The 18,114-nt window shown below is 36.0% G+C and overlaps 1 protein-coding gene across 2 annotated transcripts in view; it reads right to left on the bottom strand.

Annotated features, from left to right (window-relative positions):
* The window catches only part of ATM (ATM serine/threonine kinase), a 64,155-nt gene that overhangs the window by 20,421 nt on the left and 25,620 nt on the right, over positions 1–18,114 (bottom strand). For both annotated transcript variants that reach the window (XM_018071385.3, XM_029960932.1), the window contains exons 29-44: positions 17,796–17,970; positions 16,128–16,292; positions 15,721–15,853; positions 12,120–12,215; positions 10,586–10,757; positions 10,022–10,163; positions 9,387–9,563; positions 8,838–9,006; positions 6,531–6,618; positions 6,020–6,175; positions 5,080–5,188; positions 4,204–4,292; positions 4,006–4,108; positions 2,828–2,976; positions 1,294–1,398; positions 690–809 (exon numbers count right to left, since the gene is read on the bottom strand). In XM_018071385.3, coding sequence (XP_017926874.1) covers positions 690–809; positions 1,294–1,398; positions 2,828–2,976; positions 4,006–4,108; positions 4,204–4,292; positions 5,080–5,188; positions 6,020–6,175; positions 6,531–6,618; positions 8,838–9,006; positions 9,387–9,563; positions 10,022–10,163; positions 10,586–10,757; positions 12,120–12,215; positions 15,721–15,853; positions 16,128–16,292; positions 17,796–17,970 — 2,148 coding nt within the window. The remainder of the gene's footprint in view (positions 1–689; positions 810–1,293; positions 1,399–2,827; positions 2,977–4,005; positions 4,109–4,203; positions 4,293–5,079; positions 5,189–6,019; positions 6,176–6,530; positions 6,619–8,837; positions 9,007–9,386; positions 9,564–10,021; positions 10,164–10,585; positions 10,758–12,119; positions 12,216–15,720; positions 15,854–16,127; positions 16,293–17,795; positions 17,971–18,114) is intronic.

The raw sequence follows: 18,114 nt of genomic DNA, 5'->3' as shown, positions 1-18,114 counted from the left end.
ATATATGGATTAATTTTAAGAATTAATTCTAAACTGTCACACTGCAGGTTGCCATTTCATGTATTGTTTTCTTAGGCAATCCATTAACTGCAAAAAGCAATAAGGTTCCAGACAGGCTAAATGACTGCAGGATGACTATTAGGTACCAAACTGACACAACTATGACAGAGAAAATTCAATGTTGATAGCACTACCAAGATAAATACCTTCCTGTGATTAAAAAGTAATGTTAAGAATATAGTATTAGAGGTCCATGAAAAAAGTGATTCAAACTGAAACAACTTTCAATAGAGCTATGGGTGTCATGAAGGAAATTGAAAACATTTTTAGAAAAGAAACTACAAGAGGATGACTCAGTTACCTGAGTAAAGCAAAAGCTAGGAGATATGACTGCTACCTTGGAGTATACTAGGGAACTCAATACAAATGAAAGAAAATAATTATTTAAAATACAGTATTGGCATAATATCAAATAATTCAAACTAGACTGTAAATAAATCCAGTCTGGAAATAATAAGAGAATCTAAAATTGTCTTCACATAGTAAAGCTAAAATCCTTTAATTTTTAGGATGAAGTTCGAGACGCTCACGAATAAAATTTGTTGAGGTTGTTACAATTTTCGTGCTATGCTTGATTACTAAAAATTCTGAAAGCTCAGAAACAATCTTAAACAATCTTAAAAAATTACCTGGAGAACAGCAGACCTGTGTTTTCCAACTCTCCAATTAGCTGTAGTCTACAAAGGGTTGGGTATAATGAATAAACAGATTCAAGACTCCCTTTGCACAGCTCTTCGACTTCATTCACTCTATGGATTTAGCAGAGAAACAGTAAATTTTTTTTTTTTTTTGCTATCCACAAGTAATTGCAAATATCAGAATTTAAACAGCTAAACTATTCAGTCTGGAGTTATTTTGTATTACCATTAAAATTAAAATAATAAATTTTGTCAAAAATTGAAAAGACAGTAAGCATATATAAACCCCAAAGTTCAGCCAAAGAAGAGCACCCAACACTGAAATCCACTTTAGAGGAACACAAAGTAAGGGGGTGTATACAACAGCAAATGTATCTTCAATCAGCACACAAATTATATATGCACAGATGACAAACTGAAGTTAAAAAACTTAGAAATAAAGTTGCAGTCTGGAGGTATTAATTTTATTCTATACAGGAGACTTTATTTAAGCCCATAAAACCCCATGATAGTCTTTCATATATAACCTGGGAGTAGAAACACACACATTGTCTCCATCTCTCTCTATAACAACATAGTATTTGCATACAGTTACCTGGCATCTTTAAGACTGTCGTGGAAAGCAGAGAATTCCTTATCTCGTAAAGACTGAAGAGCATCATACAAAGATTCATGGTAACCTGGTCTTCCTGTTTCATCTCTAAGAAATAAAACAAAAGTAACATAAAATAAAAAGTACATTTCTCTACAATACATCAATTTTATCTTTATGACATATATTTTCAGTTGTAGATTTTCTGCAGTTGGATTGCTATTTTGCATGATAAAAATAATGATGCAATCTTTTACATTTTAAATTAATTTAGCATTTATAAATTCAAGCTGTTCTTTTTAAACAAAGAAAAATAGTAATTGTCAAAATGTTTGGAGTACAGAGAACATGTTCACAGTTGTATAAAAAAAATGCCACAAACTCAACTGCACAATAAAAGTTTAACCATAATCTCTCTCTCAGTATTATGTTGAAACATACACATTATAGTATATATGCAACTTCAGTTAAGAATCAGCAGTTTTGTACAGGTAACTTCAAAAATATTCTTAAAATGGAAAAAATAAATAAAATCAGAAGGTTAAAAAAACCCATAGTGTTCAATAGAATTTTCCCTTCTTTGCCCTTTTGGCTTTTCTTTCTCCTTCTCCTTGGCCCTCCTCTTTCCTGCCATCTCTCTCATCTTAATGTTCCTTTTCTGCTCCTGTATTAAAGGTGACTACTCCATTTGCCAAGGAGGGTTATACAGACCCTAACCCATGGACGAAGAGAGTACACCTATAAGAAATTTGTTCTGATTGTGGCATAACAAATGCCCTTCAACAGGCTGTTCATGAAGTTCTCCAGATGAGTCTTATCAATGATTTCATGACAGTGCAGGAGAAGACAATGAACACACCAGGAGTGTGTTCCCCAGAAAACCTCTCTGTAAGTCTTAGGAGAAAAATCCTACATTCTTCTGACTACTAAAAGTTGATGTAGGAGGAGACCCCACCATGTAACTTTTGCTTTGCCAAAATGTAGTGTATCTATTCTGTATTCTTCCTAAAACATGCCACAATGCACCTGTACTAAGAAGGGACAGACACAGATTCTGGCTAGTCACATAAAATAACTACTGCCATATATGGCATATCCAGTTAGACATTAAGGGAGGAGATTACTCCTTATGAGGGAGTAGCCATAAATCAATACTGGTGTTTGCCTATCCAGGTCTTGATAACCTCTTGTGGCTTATTAAGTAATATTTTCCCCATTTCCTTATAAATTAGACATCAAAAACTATCTAACCCTCACTTGTACTTAAGGTAAGTTTACTATCCGAGTCAAAAATGGAAAATTTCAGTTCACAATTACGAACAATCAAAAAGAATTACCTGCGTACAGTTTCCCAGGAAAATGGAAAGTGATGTGCATACAAACCAGAGAAGTATAAGTGAAAAAGACTGCTTTTATGTTCAATTATTAAGACAAATCAGGTGACCTGCTTCACAGAAACTACATTCACACCTTGTTCTTTTTGCTTGGATCTGACAGCACTGCCTTTTGCTTAATAAACTAGCAAAAGTTGGTTTACCTGACAAAAGAGATGTGGTCCCACTGCATATTCCTCCATGCTGCCTGGTAGCGCATTTCCTGTAGTTCTGTGCACCACTCAGTGTTTTCACGTTCCAGCCCTTTTAAATACATGGAAAGAGTGTGGCGAAGACCAAAATTCTGCAAAGCCTGGAATTAAGAAAAATTACTAGAAGTTGGTTTTCCTCCTTTATCAAACTGAACTAGTTTTTTTAAAGGCTTTGTTTTACCTTTGCAAACAAAGAAGCCTTTGCAGGGATGACAGGACCATAAATATTTCTAAACTCAGCACTACATAACAGGAAAACTTTTTAATAAAACTACTAATCCCACTATTGATATCTGCACCCCCAGGAAAGCAGTTTCATTACTACCACCATGGGTGGCATTTTTTAAAATAAATTTCCACACTTTGCTTCAAATTAACTATGAGTTCACATTTCTCCATTCCACCATTCCCAATAGTAAGTCAAAATGGGTTTTACTTCTTAATGAACCATTTTCCTGGTGGGGATTTGAAAAGGTTTCCTGCAACACCTATCTGTTTGAAGACCATAATGTCTTTATAATTGTGACCAGTTAACTAGATTATGCATGCAGCCATTATGAAGGAGAAATGCAATGGAATTTTAGCAATGATACTAAATAATCTGGGGTAAGAAAATAAAAGAAAATTTTCATAGGAAAATGAAATGAGGAGAGAAACAGATATACCTGTGCTACATTATTATAGAACTGGTGTAAACATTTTTCGGCTAAAAAAGCAACATACTTTTTAAGGGTTCAAAATAGCATCGATTCTATTTATTTATTGTATCAGAAATACCACAGTTTCAGTCAGATACTTGCCACAATGGAGAGGTTTGAAGAACGAGAGAGGAAAAGTAACCAAATACATTACTTTTCATATCCTGTCATTTTAAGAGCTGGTCTTAAGTATTTCACAAAATTCATCACCCATGACTTGGGTGAGTGACAAGAGGAACAGGAACCTTAACGTTTTCAGGACAAATATTGAGTTGTCTTATATTACACAGTTTGGATGTGTAAGACAATGGGCTGGACTTGATGAATAAAGGGATTGTTTTCGGTCCTAAAACAATTTTGGACTTAATACAAATGACTCAGTATGATGGATATCAATTCTTACATTTATTTCCTCTTACAAAATAGGATTACCTCTATTATTCCTGCCTGGCGAGTAGATGGAGAGAGGCTTGTCTCAAGGTCATATGTCACAAGGGCTTTCTCCCATACTGCTTCATGCTCATATGTTCTTAGCCTGTTGTAAGTTAACAGGATGTTTTCAAATGAAGTTCCTTATTAATAAATGAAAGCAATGACTCTAAAGAACATAAGAACATTAATAAATTATACCGCGCTAATGGTTGTAACATTCTTCCTCCACCACAGCCATAGAGACTGTCAGGTTCTCCAATGCTTCTGTATATGTCCATGAGAAGGTCCTAGAAGATGCACCACAAAACTGAAGGGTTATCTTTTTTTGGAACCAGTTCAAGTTAGTTTTACATATATCGTGTAAGTTTGTAAATATGAGTCCTTGCATGCAACACTATCATTGCTAAATTTTCCTTTATGCAGTATCTGAGCCTGCTATCATCACAGGAAAAAAGTTATGCAGTCTAGCAAAACTCTTCAGGACTACCTACCTTCCCTGCTAATTTATTAAACAAAAAACAGAACTGGGCCTTAGGTGGACTGGCTGAAAAGCAAAAGGCAGTAGTACTGAATGAGCATCAGACATACCAGCTAAGCAATGCATCTTAAAAGTTACACAAGCATAGTTCTGGAATAATGAACAATGCGAAGAAGTAACTTAGACAAGGCTACTGGATCAGATTTGATATATCAAATAAACTTGCAAGAGATACTACTGCTTTGCTTTTGATTAGTACAGCCTCCCACACCACATGTTCATTTTTAATGAACATATATCTCACAAAACAAACTGAAAAATACTTGGCTAGTTATCACCATGAGTTCAGTTCTTTCAAGGAACAAAGTCTGCTTGCTGTGATGTAAAATTTGCCAGTTAATTAGTGTTTCAGGTGAACGAATACTCAATTTAACTTGTCTAGAAGGCTACTAAGTTCACTTCGAATTAAAGCATGAGGAGAACTTTCAAACACAATTTTTGGATTCAATTAGATCTGCCTTCAACTCAGATGAAATCTACTCTTAATAATAATTATATGAGAAGTTTTGCTTTCAGATTATGAAGCACACATGTACCTGTAAACTTAAGCCAGTTTCTTCTTTACTTTTTTCGTTCAAAGTAGTAATAGTTGTTTTTTGACTTTCTTCTTCAAATGTCAAACTCTTAGCTGCTTTAAAAGAAGATCTAAAAGAAAAGTTTCAACCAATAAAGTTAAATTAAATTTCATACAAAGAACTAAAGAAATTCTGAAACAATACTTAAATAGTAAGCAACTTAAAATACTTAAAAAGTATTAAAAAGTATTAAAAAGCAACTTTAAATACTTAAAAAGTAAACAACAAATGCAAGACCATGCCTGTCATACCCCTAAATCATTCAAAATAGCTCTCCACTAGAATAATGATCAGCTGAACTGAGAATATCAACGTCAAGGGATTTTAACACCAAGGTGTTTTTTCAGAGATAAAAAAACCCCCTTGTAATTTCCAATATTTTATTAGATCAAGTTGCTTTTGTGAATGGCTGAAGCATTCTTTCTTCTGTCAAAGAATAAAAGCAGTTAGTTAATGCATATGCTTATAATCTTCCTCTTGTTATATTTTCACTACCTTAGAGTTATTTGTAACAAAAACAAAGCTTCTAAACTAGTTCCATATTTTGATCTTGCTAGACCAGAAGACAAAAATAATTGTCCATTATAGAAGAAAACTCCTTCTCTACAATTCAGCTCAATCCACACACAATTCTGGTTATCATTCTGGTGTTTCCTTCTTTCTTTGATTAACTTCTGGCTTTAATTTAACCAATAGCACTAAGAAAAGTTTCTGATTATGAGTCAACGTGGTTTGGATCACATTCAAGGATTGGTAGAAATATTTTCATGTCCATACATGCACCTATGGAATATTTTTAAAGCTTCCTTCACTTTTCACATAACAAAACACTACTGGGATGCACAAAACATGACCCATTTTATCAGAAATGTCAAGAAACTGCACTCCTCAAGCCTCATACCTTTCTTGCTGTTTGTCTCTATTTATCTTGTCTGCGTAGATTTCTGCGTAGAGCAAGGCTGTGAAGTGAGCAGCACAAGACTGTGCTGCTATAGCAACCTCAAGATAATTCAGATCCAGCCAGAAGCTGTCATCAAAAACTGTACCTGAAGCAGATCTGATTAAATAAAGACTTTAATACTGCTGCAACAGACCTTCTCTCTAACATTAAACAAAATAAATCCAAATTAACTATAAAGCTTTCCAAAGGCTAATTTTATTTTAGCACCCCCCTCAAAACCCAAACTACAAGAAGTTTATCAGACAACAAGTTTTTAGAAAACTCCTTCAGCATAGTTAGAACCCCTGAAGTCCAGCTATATCACTTCTGTAAAAAATGCAAAGTCACTACTGTATCTTCATTCTTTTGACTGACATGTTCTCTATCATGTTCTTCTTTAATCTAGAACATCAACAGATCTTAGAACAGTCATAATTAAATTAAAGCAACATTTTGGAAAGTGATAATTCACCTCTTTTGTCTTCTTAAGTAATCAACAACAGCAAGCATGGCTCGTCGAGATACTTTATCCAAACTTCTAAAATTATGGGTTTCTTGCTCTGGGATGTATATTTCAAAGGAAAGAATATAATGAACTTTTGTCATAACATATTCTTTTCACAAAATAAAAAGGTCTATTTTGTACTCAAGAAAGTAACTAAAAACTACCTTGGATGGCATTTCCAAAATTAAACTAATAGTTTGTCACAAAACGTATTTTTCCTCCTTACACTATGATAGAGACACTACAGTAGTTTATACCACAATTTTATCAAATTATCTTTGTATTAATAATTTATGTATTATATTTCTTATTATAGAACTCAGAGATGAACTAACACAATTGCACAAATCTCTATAACAGACCTCTTCTCTTAGGCTTGAGACATATAAAGTTATTCCAAAGTCACAGAAATACTTGCTAGTAGCTTTATTGCAGATTTTATAGTGTGGATGCTTACACAAAAAACACTATTTCCCACACAGAGACACATTTAAAGAATTTATATTTCTACACCTTGCTTCCGGATTAAAAAAAAAAATAAAATCAGATGGCTACAAGTTGTGTTCCATTCACTTGTTTAATAATTTCTCCATTTTTCTGGTAATTTTTGATTTATCAATTACAAGAAGGAAGAAACAGGGAAAGCATAACCAAAAGTTTGATTACTACTACATTACAGTGAGATGTGGAACTAACAATTTCCCCTAAAGAATGCAAAAGCCATATTAAAGAAGAAGTATCTGGGCATTTTGTGTGCTTCAACAAACAGAAATGAATGACACTTAGTTTCCACTGCTACCAAAGATCTGACAGAAGGAACACCACCTCCTTCTTATTAAGTCATCTCCCACATGCCTAACTTTCAGAAGACATGCAATGGGGACATTTGACTCTCAGTTCCTAGCACACCATGACGTTTTTCTCTCCATTCCCACGTGCTGCTCTCCTTGGCAATGGAGACAGCACCTCACAGGCAGGGTCCATTCTGTTGGACTGTACAATCAATGCCCCAAAGAGCTTGCTGTTTCCTCTTTCACAATTTCATCAGATGAATAACTAAAAATTTCTGAATGATTTATATTTGGGTACTAGAAAGTATTAATGAGTTAGGGGAAGAAAAAGGCACTGGCCAAGAAAACCGGAAGAAAACAGTTATTCTTAGGGCTTTGTTGAACAATAGGCCAAATTACAATAATGGCAACTGACAGCATGGAGTTCATACTCACTAACAAGAAGCTTACAGACATAAAATAAAAATGGTGCCTGTTTTTCATGGCATCAGATCAAAAATCTAAATGCTAAGGAGTAAAAACTGGACAGGTATTTAGAAATATTAATTCAACAAAAAAATTACATCTCTTCTGCAAAATAACAGATTCAACTGACCTATTATTCGCCAGATCGACATGCACTAAGTCCAAAATATTCACTGTTTTTAGTTTTGGTGGGTCTGACTCCAGTCAAGCAGTTGGCAATTCACAATTAGGTTTGGTTTCTCAGGCAGCGCAGTGATTGGCATGATGTTCACACCATTTATGCTTTAAACTGCCAATTTCTAGAACTTGAATGTCAAAATGGATCAATGCTAAGACTCTTGTTCGGACACACTCAACTCTCTCATGTCTAACTGCCTGGTCTTTCCTAGTTTGGATCCTGATGGACTGGAATTAATTTAGGTTTTCTTTGATCACAATCTAATTGGAAAGAATGCCAACAGTTTGATTAGAAGGTGCTTTCCTTTTAAAGGACCTTACTGCATTACTTATATGCTGCTGCAGTACTTTTGGTTACACCTTCCTTTCATTCTGCTGGAATGGAACAGGTCTTTTGAATGTATAGGGAGACCATTATCAAAATTTGGCAGAAGCTAAAGAAAGGGTTAGTCTTCTCCAAGGAGAAAATACAGATAAAACTGCTTTTTATCACTCTTGTTTGAGTAAGAGAGGAATTTAACTGCCAATTAGTCATTTTAAGAGACAGTCCACGACTCAAGTCTTGCAGCACACAACATTGCATAACACCTAAATTCAGCAAGTAATAAATATCATCCAGTTGTGAATAAGGAAAAAAGTTATACTGAAGAAGCTGCTTGGATGCTGCCAACGAACAGGTTCAAAATTAACGCTATCTCCACTGAAAAAGATCAAACAATTGGGCAGAAGTTTCTAAAATTCAGTCTGCCTGCAAGCGCACATCATACATTTGATGTCAGGAGATAGTTTTTTCACAACCAGAATCCCACTTTTAGTTGAAACAAAAATATCATGACATTACCTGAATCAGAATTTGGAGTAGATCTACTAGATGAGGCAAATTTGCAACAGGCTGTAAAAAACTTCTGGATATGAAGTGACAAAAGATTTCTCCAAGATTCATCTGAGTCATGAAGAACTATATCATGAATCAAGTATGGAAGCAAAGTTTGACACAAGTCTGTTTTCACCTAGAAAACAACCATGCACAGCAGCTGCTAAGGAAGACAACGGAAAAAACCTTTCTTTCTCTAGGTTACAACCAAACTGACAACTACTCAAACAAACATGCAATGTTTGAGAAAGAACATGGAATATGAATAATGTAAACCACTCAACGGGGCTGTGCTGGCATTCAGCTAAAGTAGCCACATAAAGTTCATCTACGTTACAATCATCTCTCAAAACTTGTATTTCAAGAATATATTTTATGAGTATCTGCAATATATGATTACAAAGGTTCTGAATTATTTAACAGCAGAAATTACTATTTGTTATCAAGATAAGTAATCATATTTTTTATGCCTCACAGCACACACATACATACATACATGTGTATGATTTAGCTCACCTCACACAGTGGCTTCATTAACTGTAGAACTTCATTTTTCACACCTCCACTGTCCAATATCGAACTAGTTAGGCACTTGATCCAGGTCTCATGACTTTCTCCCAGAGGAATCCACAGGTTTGTGTCATCCAAAGTTTCTAAACGAGCCTCTGTATCATTAGCAGATACTACAAGAAACTAGAAGGAAAATACACATATTACAAACATAAAAAAATTCTAAGGCACTTAAAAAAGCCATATGGCAATCTGCACAGACCAAAATATATTAACTATTACTGATACTTCAACTGACTAACAGTATCAATTCTGTTCATGTGAATGTCAAGTTTTCAAAGAAAATCTGAAAGTACTAAAACCAAAAATTTACTGATAATATCAACAAGGTCACTGTAGGCATCACGTTTAGGTCACAAATCAAAAGTTTCAAAATGAGGAAATATCTGATTCAAAATATCTGATTTGCGGTTAATTATGCACTGTTTTCCTGACTTATTTTCCACCGATTTTTTGCATCAAATGACACGAGAATCCTGAGAAAGTGCGTATTACATTCATCAAAGCCTTTAAAAAAATATCTATTTTTATTTTTCCTCTGCCCTATATGCTATATATGTAAGACATATCAGAAGAAGTACCTTTTTTCTAGATGTTCTGAAAGGCTGTAGATAGATTAACAGGGGATCAGCTTTATTTTTATAAACTTCCCAAAATTCACTTCCAGACTCTGTGGCTAATATGTTTTTCAAACAGGAAACAGCAGCAGCTCTAACACCAATACTAAAAAAAATAACATACACAACATCTTTATTATTAATTTAATTCAGATAGTTGACTTTCAAAATCACCTTTATAAATATACAAGGCAAATAACTCCACAGTCTATGTGCGCATCAAATCAGAAAATTTTGGAATAGGATGTGCCATTGCATATTTTATTATAAAACAAAGCCTGATTATTTCCTCCACAGCACTGCTATCCTGTACAGCACAGTGGAGACTCTCTGGCTTGAGTCCAACTAGGGAATTTCTAGGAAACATCTAAGTTTGACCGGGTAAGTAATGCGAGCCTTGAAGCAGCACATGGTCAGACACTAACAGGTGTTAGTAAAACTTTCAGAGAGTTACTCTGAGCTGATTTGAACAACATACAACTTAAAGGCTCCTATTAAGCTTTGAGGTAACTAAATAAGTATACTCACCAATTATCTGTTAAAGCAGTATTTATTTGAGTTAACATTATGAAGACCCACTGACGTTTTCTATCTTCAAATAAGTCTGCTGCTCTAGAATCCAGTGCATTTTCAGCACGCTGAAGAGCTATGGTGGAGAAATCCATGGGACCTATTTCTCCCAAGCAACTTCCAACAGCCTCTGCAAATGCAAGTAATTTTACAGTCTTTCTGTAGTTTTATGAACAGTAAAACAAAGTCTCACCCTGCTTTTAGAACTGAGATTGTTATGGGGCAAAAAGCTGCAAACATTATAAATAATCACTTAAGGAGCTTTATGATTAAAATTACATGTTAAAAAATTTTGCAGCATAAGACACAAATAATAAAGTTATGCTTTTTAACTCAATTTTCTAGGAGTGCCTATGGCTCTGGATGTTACAGTTTATATCGGATAAGAATTTTGTTTTTGCTTCTGTCAGAAACAGGCAAGTGCAAAAGGTCAGAATCATTCATGTTCATTCCCTAAGGGTATGGTAAATACAAACAGTAGCCTGTGTAAACACAAACCGTAGACTGTAAACTCAGTCAGAATTAACCTACATTTTACATAAAATGATGTACCTATGTGTCCCTCATTTGTTTTCCAGACAAAATACAGAAAAGAATAAAACAAAACAAAATTGACCTTGAAAATAATATTTAAAAAGGCATGTTAATGTTCAACAGAAAGAAAACAAAATCTATTTCCCTGCTCTTTCTTTCAAACTCTGCATGTGCATGGAAAATGTTTCCATCTTCTACAACATTGTTTTAACCACCAGAACAAATAAAGAACACACTAAAGATACACAAGTTGGGTTTTGAACTAAATTTGACAAATCACCTAAGGAAACACAATGAAGAGAAGGCTGAAACCTGCAGCTTGCAGAGGTGCTAAAGAATCCATTATACTGAAGTCAACATGAGTTTCAGTTCCTCAGCATTTGTAATTATCAGTCATTAGTCTTTTAGAGAGACAACATATCAGGTGTACATATAAAGGTGTTTCTGTCTAGTTTAGACATCTAATTTCAGTAATCACCAGCTTCGTGGAGGTAGTCTCCACTTAGGCAAGAGGGGATTTGGATTTTAGCTTTGGATCAAACATTAACCAGGCGGTCAACGTAAATGGTGAGAATAATTTTAATAACACAGGAGAGGCTTTAAGATGGAGAACAATTATTTTAATTTCCACTATGACACGCCTACAAAATTTTCAGATAAGTTCTCTTCAATTTTTTGTATTATTTTTCAACCTAATAAAGTGACCCATAGAAACAGATGACTCTTTACTGCATATAGAACAGACCAGAGTCTAAACTGATTGCAATTTAAATTATTAGTCAAAGTTTTAAAATACAGTGACTGAATAGAAGCTATATCAACCATTTTAACAATCCTGATGGCTACCTCTGGCAGGTAATGCAAAATAGCAGTGGGAAATAACATTGAGAACAGCCACAGTTTCAGTCTGGTTTTTGTAATGACAGCCCTAATTAGCCTGTGGGAGTAAAGAACTTACCCAGAACTGCTTTTTCTCCTGTATGGTTAACTGCCATCTTGGACAGCTGCAGTAAGTTCACCACTAATTTCACTACTACAGAATCTTCCGGCTTTTCTATCATTCAGAAAGAAAAAATAAATGCCAAAAATGTCAGTGTAGTTGTAATGTGAACATATTAGAAAGAAAGCACTGCTTCAGTGTCTTTTATCACCAATGTCAACACGCATTATCAATGTTGAGGCACGTTGGTATTAAACAGTACATCAAAAAAATTTTTCGGTTATCTTATTAATTGTAACTTGAAAATATTTCTATGCATTTGACTATGCCAAAGAATCCTCAAAACTCAAATACACAAATTCTATTGTTTTCAGCATTTTGATGCAGAAATGATGATTAATTACATGAAATATTACCATAAGTTGGTGTAAGAGTGCTGTTTGAAACAGTGAAGTCATATTGTGTGATTCCACTGACAGCCCTTAAACTAATATCATTCTGTTCTAAATATGAATCCAAGGAATATCTGAAAAATAGGCTTTCTGCCAGGAACTTCTCAGAATTTCACTAGCTTTCAGTTGCCTAATTAACCTTGCCAAACTACAAACTCTTATGATGGGCATTTCCTTACATATTTGCTGCCTGCCTGAGGTCTTTATTTTAAATAAACATGCCAAACAAAATGTTCTAAGAAAAAAATATGATGATCTGCCAATGTAAGAAAAAAAAAAATCCACAGCAGTATTTTTTTAAAAATCCCACTGCTCTGTTGATTGGAATGGAAACCTGGGATAGGGCTATATGCTTGCTGACACCTTTATAAAATTGAATACGTGTGTGGTCAAACTGCAGCAGTTATTTCTTAAATGTCAGCTTTCAGCATAGAGTTGTATAGCCTTTATCAATAATAGGTTTGCTTCTTTTTAGAAAATAAGAACTACTATTACTATTATTATTATTGTTATTATTGTTGTTGTTCTTCTTGTTATTATTATTATTCAGTGGTTAACAGACTTCTAGTATAAGGCAAACTCAAGGCAACAGGCCCATCAAGCCTGCCAGCCTGCCTCCAGCAAAGCAAGAGAAAGTACTTCTCAGGTTTTGCCTGAGCAGATCTTCGTATCTAATAAACTTTATAAGATATATGTAATCCTTTTTAAGGTTTGTTATGTTTCTAATCTCCACAGTAAGTAACAATAAGTTCCATGCTGTATATATTTTGAAAAAATGACATGGTTTCTCCCACATAACTGCTGTGAGATAATTTAATCTGTTGTCATAGAAGTGATAGGTACTTCCCTACTCAGCTTCATCGTACCATTCACCAGTTCATACACTTCACTCCTATTCAATCTCTTTTCCAGTCTCACAAGGCTTTCCTCCAATGGAAGTTGCTCCACGCAAGCTTGTTGCCCTTCCACTAATGCTTTTCAAGCAGAATTTGGAAACTAAAACTGTAAATTATATTCAAGATGTGGGGACATTATGCACTTGCACTGTGGCCTTAAAACAGACTACTACTCTTCCCCAAATTTTAGTCTGCACTTTTTTACAATTAATTACATCAGCTCTTTTTATCTCCCCCTCATGCACACAAGCTGATGAAGACTTGATGTAGAGGTGAAAAGTGAAATGGTATGCCACAAGCATCTGAAAAACAAAATAGAAAGGAACTGGGTGTGGACTGAGGGCTGAAACAGCATCCTGGGATGTGGCAAGTTTCAGCTAAATTCTACCATTTAAAAACTTCTGAGAGCTTTACTTTCTAACATACTATGACTTCAATAAAATGTAGCTTCGTTACATTTAAAAGAGTAGGGAGATTCATAAAACAAGAAAACTCATTAAGCAGCCATAAAACCATATATTATACATTATCCTGGGCATTCACAATCATACATGCCCCATGCCAAAATCTGTGTCGTGGTTTGAATCTTGTTTTCCCCCGAGGCTAAATTAAGTGGTAGACCCCAAGGGGTGGAAACCCCTGGAAGTTTTGAAGTTCTGCCCAATGGGCGCTCCTGCAGAAATGTAAACATATCACAAGCTCACCGGAAGAGAAGAGTTGTGGTTTGAGTTGTTGTGGGAGAGGTGGCCATGTTGTAGAGCCACGAGGAAGGGGCTCTGAGCCCCTTGGGCCCTCTGGGGCCTCCCAGCCCCTGGCTGGGGGGGGCTGCAGGGACCTGGAACAGCATAAAGCTGGGCTAGGTGCCTGTAGTTATGCCGGGAGATGTTTTCTCCATGGGCGCAGAGCAGCAGCCAGCTCTGACCAGAGAAACGGTGGCAGAGAGCCAGAGCAGATAACACCTGAACTGAAGGAGCAGCAGAAACAACATACAGCACCGCAGAGAGAAGACTCCTGGAAAGAGAGCCGAGGAGAAAGAGAGCCAGCAGTCTGAGAGACAGAGTTCTGGGGGTAAGACTGTACCAGATCCCCTAAAACTCCCTTGAGACCCCTCTTGGAGAAGAGGGACATGGACTCCTATTTAGGAGAAGAGTTTTAGACATGCAGCACCAGAGAGAGAGAGGAGCTGAGAAGCTCAGAGCGTCCTGGAGCTGGACCGGGACGGCCAGAGGAATGCGGGGGGAGTTGACCTTGGCTCTCCCCCCCTTGCACTGCTGCCACGGTGGCAGCCTGAGAGACAGGGCACAGAGGCCCTGCAAGGAGCTGAGTCTCCTGGAGATACCAGACCGTCACGAAGACCCCCTGTGTCTTCGTGATATGACGTGGTGATACGACCTTGTCTGGGGTTACGAAGCCCACGGAAGACCCCTCGGTTGGAGGCGATGGGGCCGAGAGAGGCTTGGATACCTCCCTCGTGAGTGCTGGCAGAAATCCAGCTATCAGCTGCTGCATGTGGAGAAGACAGACAGACTGCTGCCTCAGAAGATGCTGCTGTTCAGAGACTGGAAGGGGTCTGTCCTTCTTTTCCTCCTGGACTTTTTTTTGGAATTTGTATAGTCATTGTAATATATTCCCTTTCCCCCACTTTGAGTCTGGTGTGTTTTGTCTGGAAAAACCCATCTCACATGATTAGGTTGAGATGTGGGAGGCAGCTGCATGCATGTGAAGAAGACAGACTGCTGCCTCAGAAGATGCTGCTGTTCAGGACTGGAAGGGATCTGTCCTTCTTTCCCTCCTGGACTTTTATTTGGAGGGGAGAAGAGATCTGATCCACTGTAAATACATATGTTATGGTAGAGATAGTTGTGATCATGTGTATAATGTGATATGGTATTTATTTGTATAGTCATTGTAATATATTCCCTTTCCCCCACTTTGAGTCTGGTGTGTTTTGTCTGGAAAAACCCATCTCACATTAGGTTGAGATGTGGGAGGGGGGATGGAGCTAGGGAATTGGATTTTGGGGCTATCTCAAACCATGACAATCTGGAAGGCTGTTTTATTCTCTCTACCATGTAACACCTCATATAATATTTATAAGACACTATGTTACAGATACTTCAGATTTTACATGAATAATAAATGGAATTTTACTTTGCATGTGAAACTATAATAAGGTTACATTGTTAAACATACAAAACCCTGGACACAAAATAAAACCTTGCTAAACACCTAAAACCAGATACAAAAGAAACAAAACACATATATCGGTACCCTGGAAATTTTTCAGGAGATCCTTCATCTGATCTTTATATTGTTCCAATTGTTTGCGTAAATCATACAGTCCTTCAAGCCGTGTTAAGGGCAGTGAATCACAAACACCAACTGAGAGAAAGTGATTAATTTCCTGCAAAACAACATTCTGTACTAAGCACATATAACAAACAAATATAAAAGCTTCAGGCAAAGACTTGGCTCTCAGCAGTCCACAAGGTGGATATTAACAGATGCAAAGTATGAATAGAAACCTACAAATATCTCAGTCTCTGAAAACTGGCAATAAAAAGAATCTACGTCTAATTTAAATATTTCTCAACTGTAGCTAGGAAATCCTTTTTATTTTGTAAGTTTGCATTACCAAAAACACTTATGTCATGACATATATTTTAAAATGTAATTACCTCCAAAAGAGAATATGGTCCTTTACTGTATTTTATTTTCTGCTGAGTTGCTCGCAAATCTTTAAAAGCTGGATATTCAGGAAAAGGATCTAAGCATTTGATTGCATGATAAAGATTTTCATTATCCTTATTATCTATCACCAGATACTTCAACAAGCCTAGGACCTGTATATAAGAAGTAAATAAAACCCCAAAAATTACAGAGAAACATTAAGAAACAATAAGCCATATTTCTTATTCAGGCTATAATGTAGCTCTCCAAGTTCCACTAAACTGCTAAGATAATTTATTTACACTGATAAAGGTTGTAAGATGTTTAGAGGCTTGGGGAAATGACACACATATTCTAAAATGGTGAGACATTTTTGCTACTCTCCCTTCCAAACAAAAATTAAAGTTTTTACTATCATGGCCTGCAGTTCTATCCTGTTTCCTGATGAAGTTGATCTCAAATACTGGCCAATACAATCATTATGATATTGACAACGATTTAGCAAAACACTGCACCCAAACAGTTCTTCTGATGTTATCAAGACTTTATTATTCTCACTAAAGTGCTGTTAATTTGAAATTCAGATCAATATCATAACTTATAGCCCAAATCACTGAACTCTGCAGAATTTGTTTTATAACAGATCCATAACTTGAATAAATGCTTGACAAAGTGGTACCACACTTTCTTTGCAAAAACACTGCTTTTATGCTTAAAAATCAATTCAACTGGATATTCAATCCAAGCTACTTTGAGGATTCTACAATCTAAATCATGATGTTTTTATTTGAAGACCTGTGTTTACCTGAAAATTATTAGCCTCCATTTAATACTAGATGAAAAAATAAAAAGAAGAAAAAGTGATCACTAGACGGTGGGCTTCCCTGCAGGAGTATGATATGAGAGGGTTTCATATTTGACATCAGTTCCAATTCAGAGAAATTTCTGTCCTCCCCACTTTGTTTCTGCTTAGGGGTGCCCTGACAAGTTGCCTTTGCAGTTGTGCATGGACAACTGTTTGCATCGACATATTGTAAATCTGATCACGATCATTAAGCTGGGAAAAAAACCTGCCAAGTTAGTTTCAGCTGGATCAGCAGAGCCCTCCAGCTCAACTGGAAGGACAAGAAGGATAATGTAGAGTTACAACGCAACCACAAAGGTGTATATGGTACTGTGGGATCAGATTAACCCAGAAGGCAACATGAGGACTGAAGTGCAACAGGCATACTCTGGAAAATAATGCTTGTCACACAACAGAAACTGCTTTGTTTCCCTTTTAAGGCCTATGTGCAGGATTTATTTTTAAAGATTATTTGTTAAATAAATAGCTGAACCATTGAATTCTGTTCTCTGCATACTTTTCCTCTTTGTCCTCTATACACCTTCTCATACCAAAAGTCTTTATTCGTATTTCCTGTGAAATCACCCACAGAGCTTTATAAGTAACTGTTTACTACTCAACGTGCTATTTGGCAGAAGTACCAAAAGTGAAGATACTTTTATTTAAAAAATTAAAAGCATACTATCCCATCCCAAACAGTAATTTTTATGTAAATCTCCAAATCACAGAAAAAAGGAATTAAAATTGAACATGAGTATAGATACAGCTTTAACAACTGTGAACATGAACTAAGAAGCTAACAGATAAGGAATAAGCAGCAATGCAAAACTACCTGGTCCTGAATCTCAGACTGGTTCATGGCAAGAGGTATTAGGGTTCCTACAATAACATGAAGGTGTGTCTCTAGGGCATCACTGCAACACGTAACCGCTGTGTGGCAAACATGATGAAGGAGATCACAGCAGACTGAAAAGCTGCGCATGGATATGTCTCTGATAATAACAGGTCTGTCGTGGGAAACAAAGTGAAATATAAATGGTCATTGTCTCAAGTATCAGCCTATTACACAACAGGGAAGAAAAAGGGGAAAAAAAAAAAGATAAAATAAGGAGGAACTGATTCTCAAGTTTAAAATTTATCAATCAGCTCTA

The sequence above is a fragment of the Manacus vitellinus genome, unplaced genomic scaffold, assembly GCF_001715985.3.
Source record: "Manacus vitellinus isolate BGI_N305 unplaced genomic scaffold, ASM171598v3 scaffold_2_pilon, whole genome shotgun sequence".
NCBI lineage: Eukaryota > Metazoa > Chordata > Aves > Passeriformes > Pipridae > Manacus > Manacus vitellinus.
Note: the sequence above shows the minus strand (reverse complement) of the source record. Positions and strands in the feature narration are given on the sequence as shown.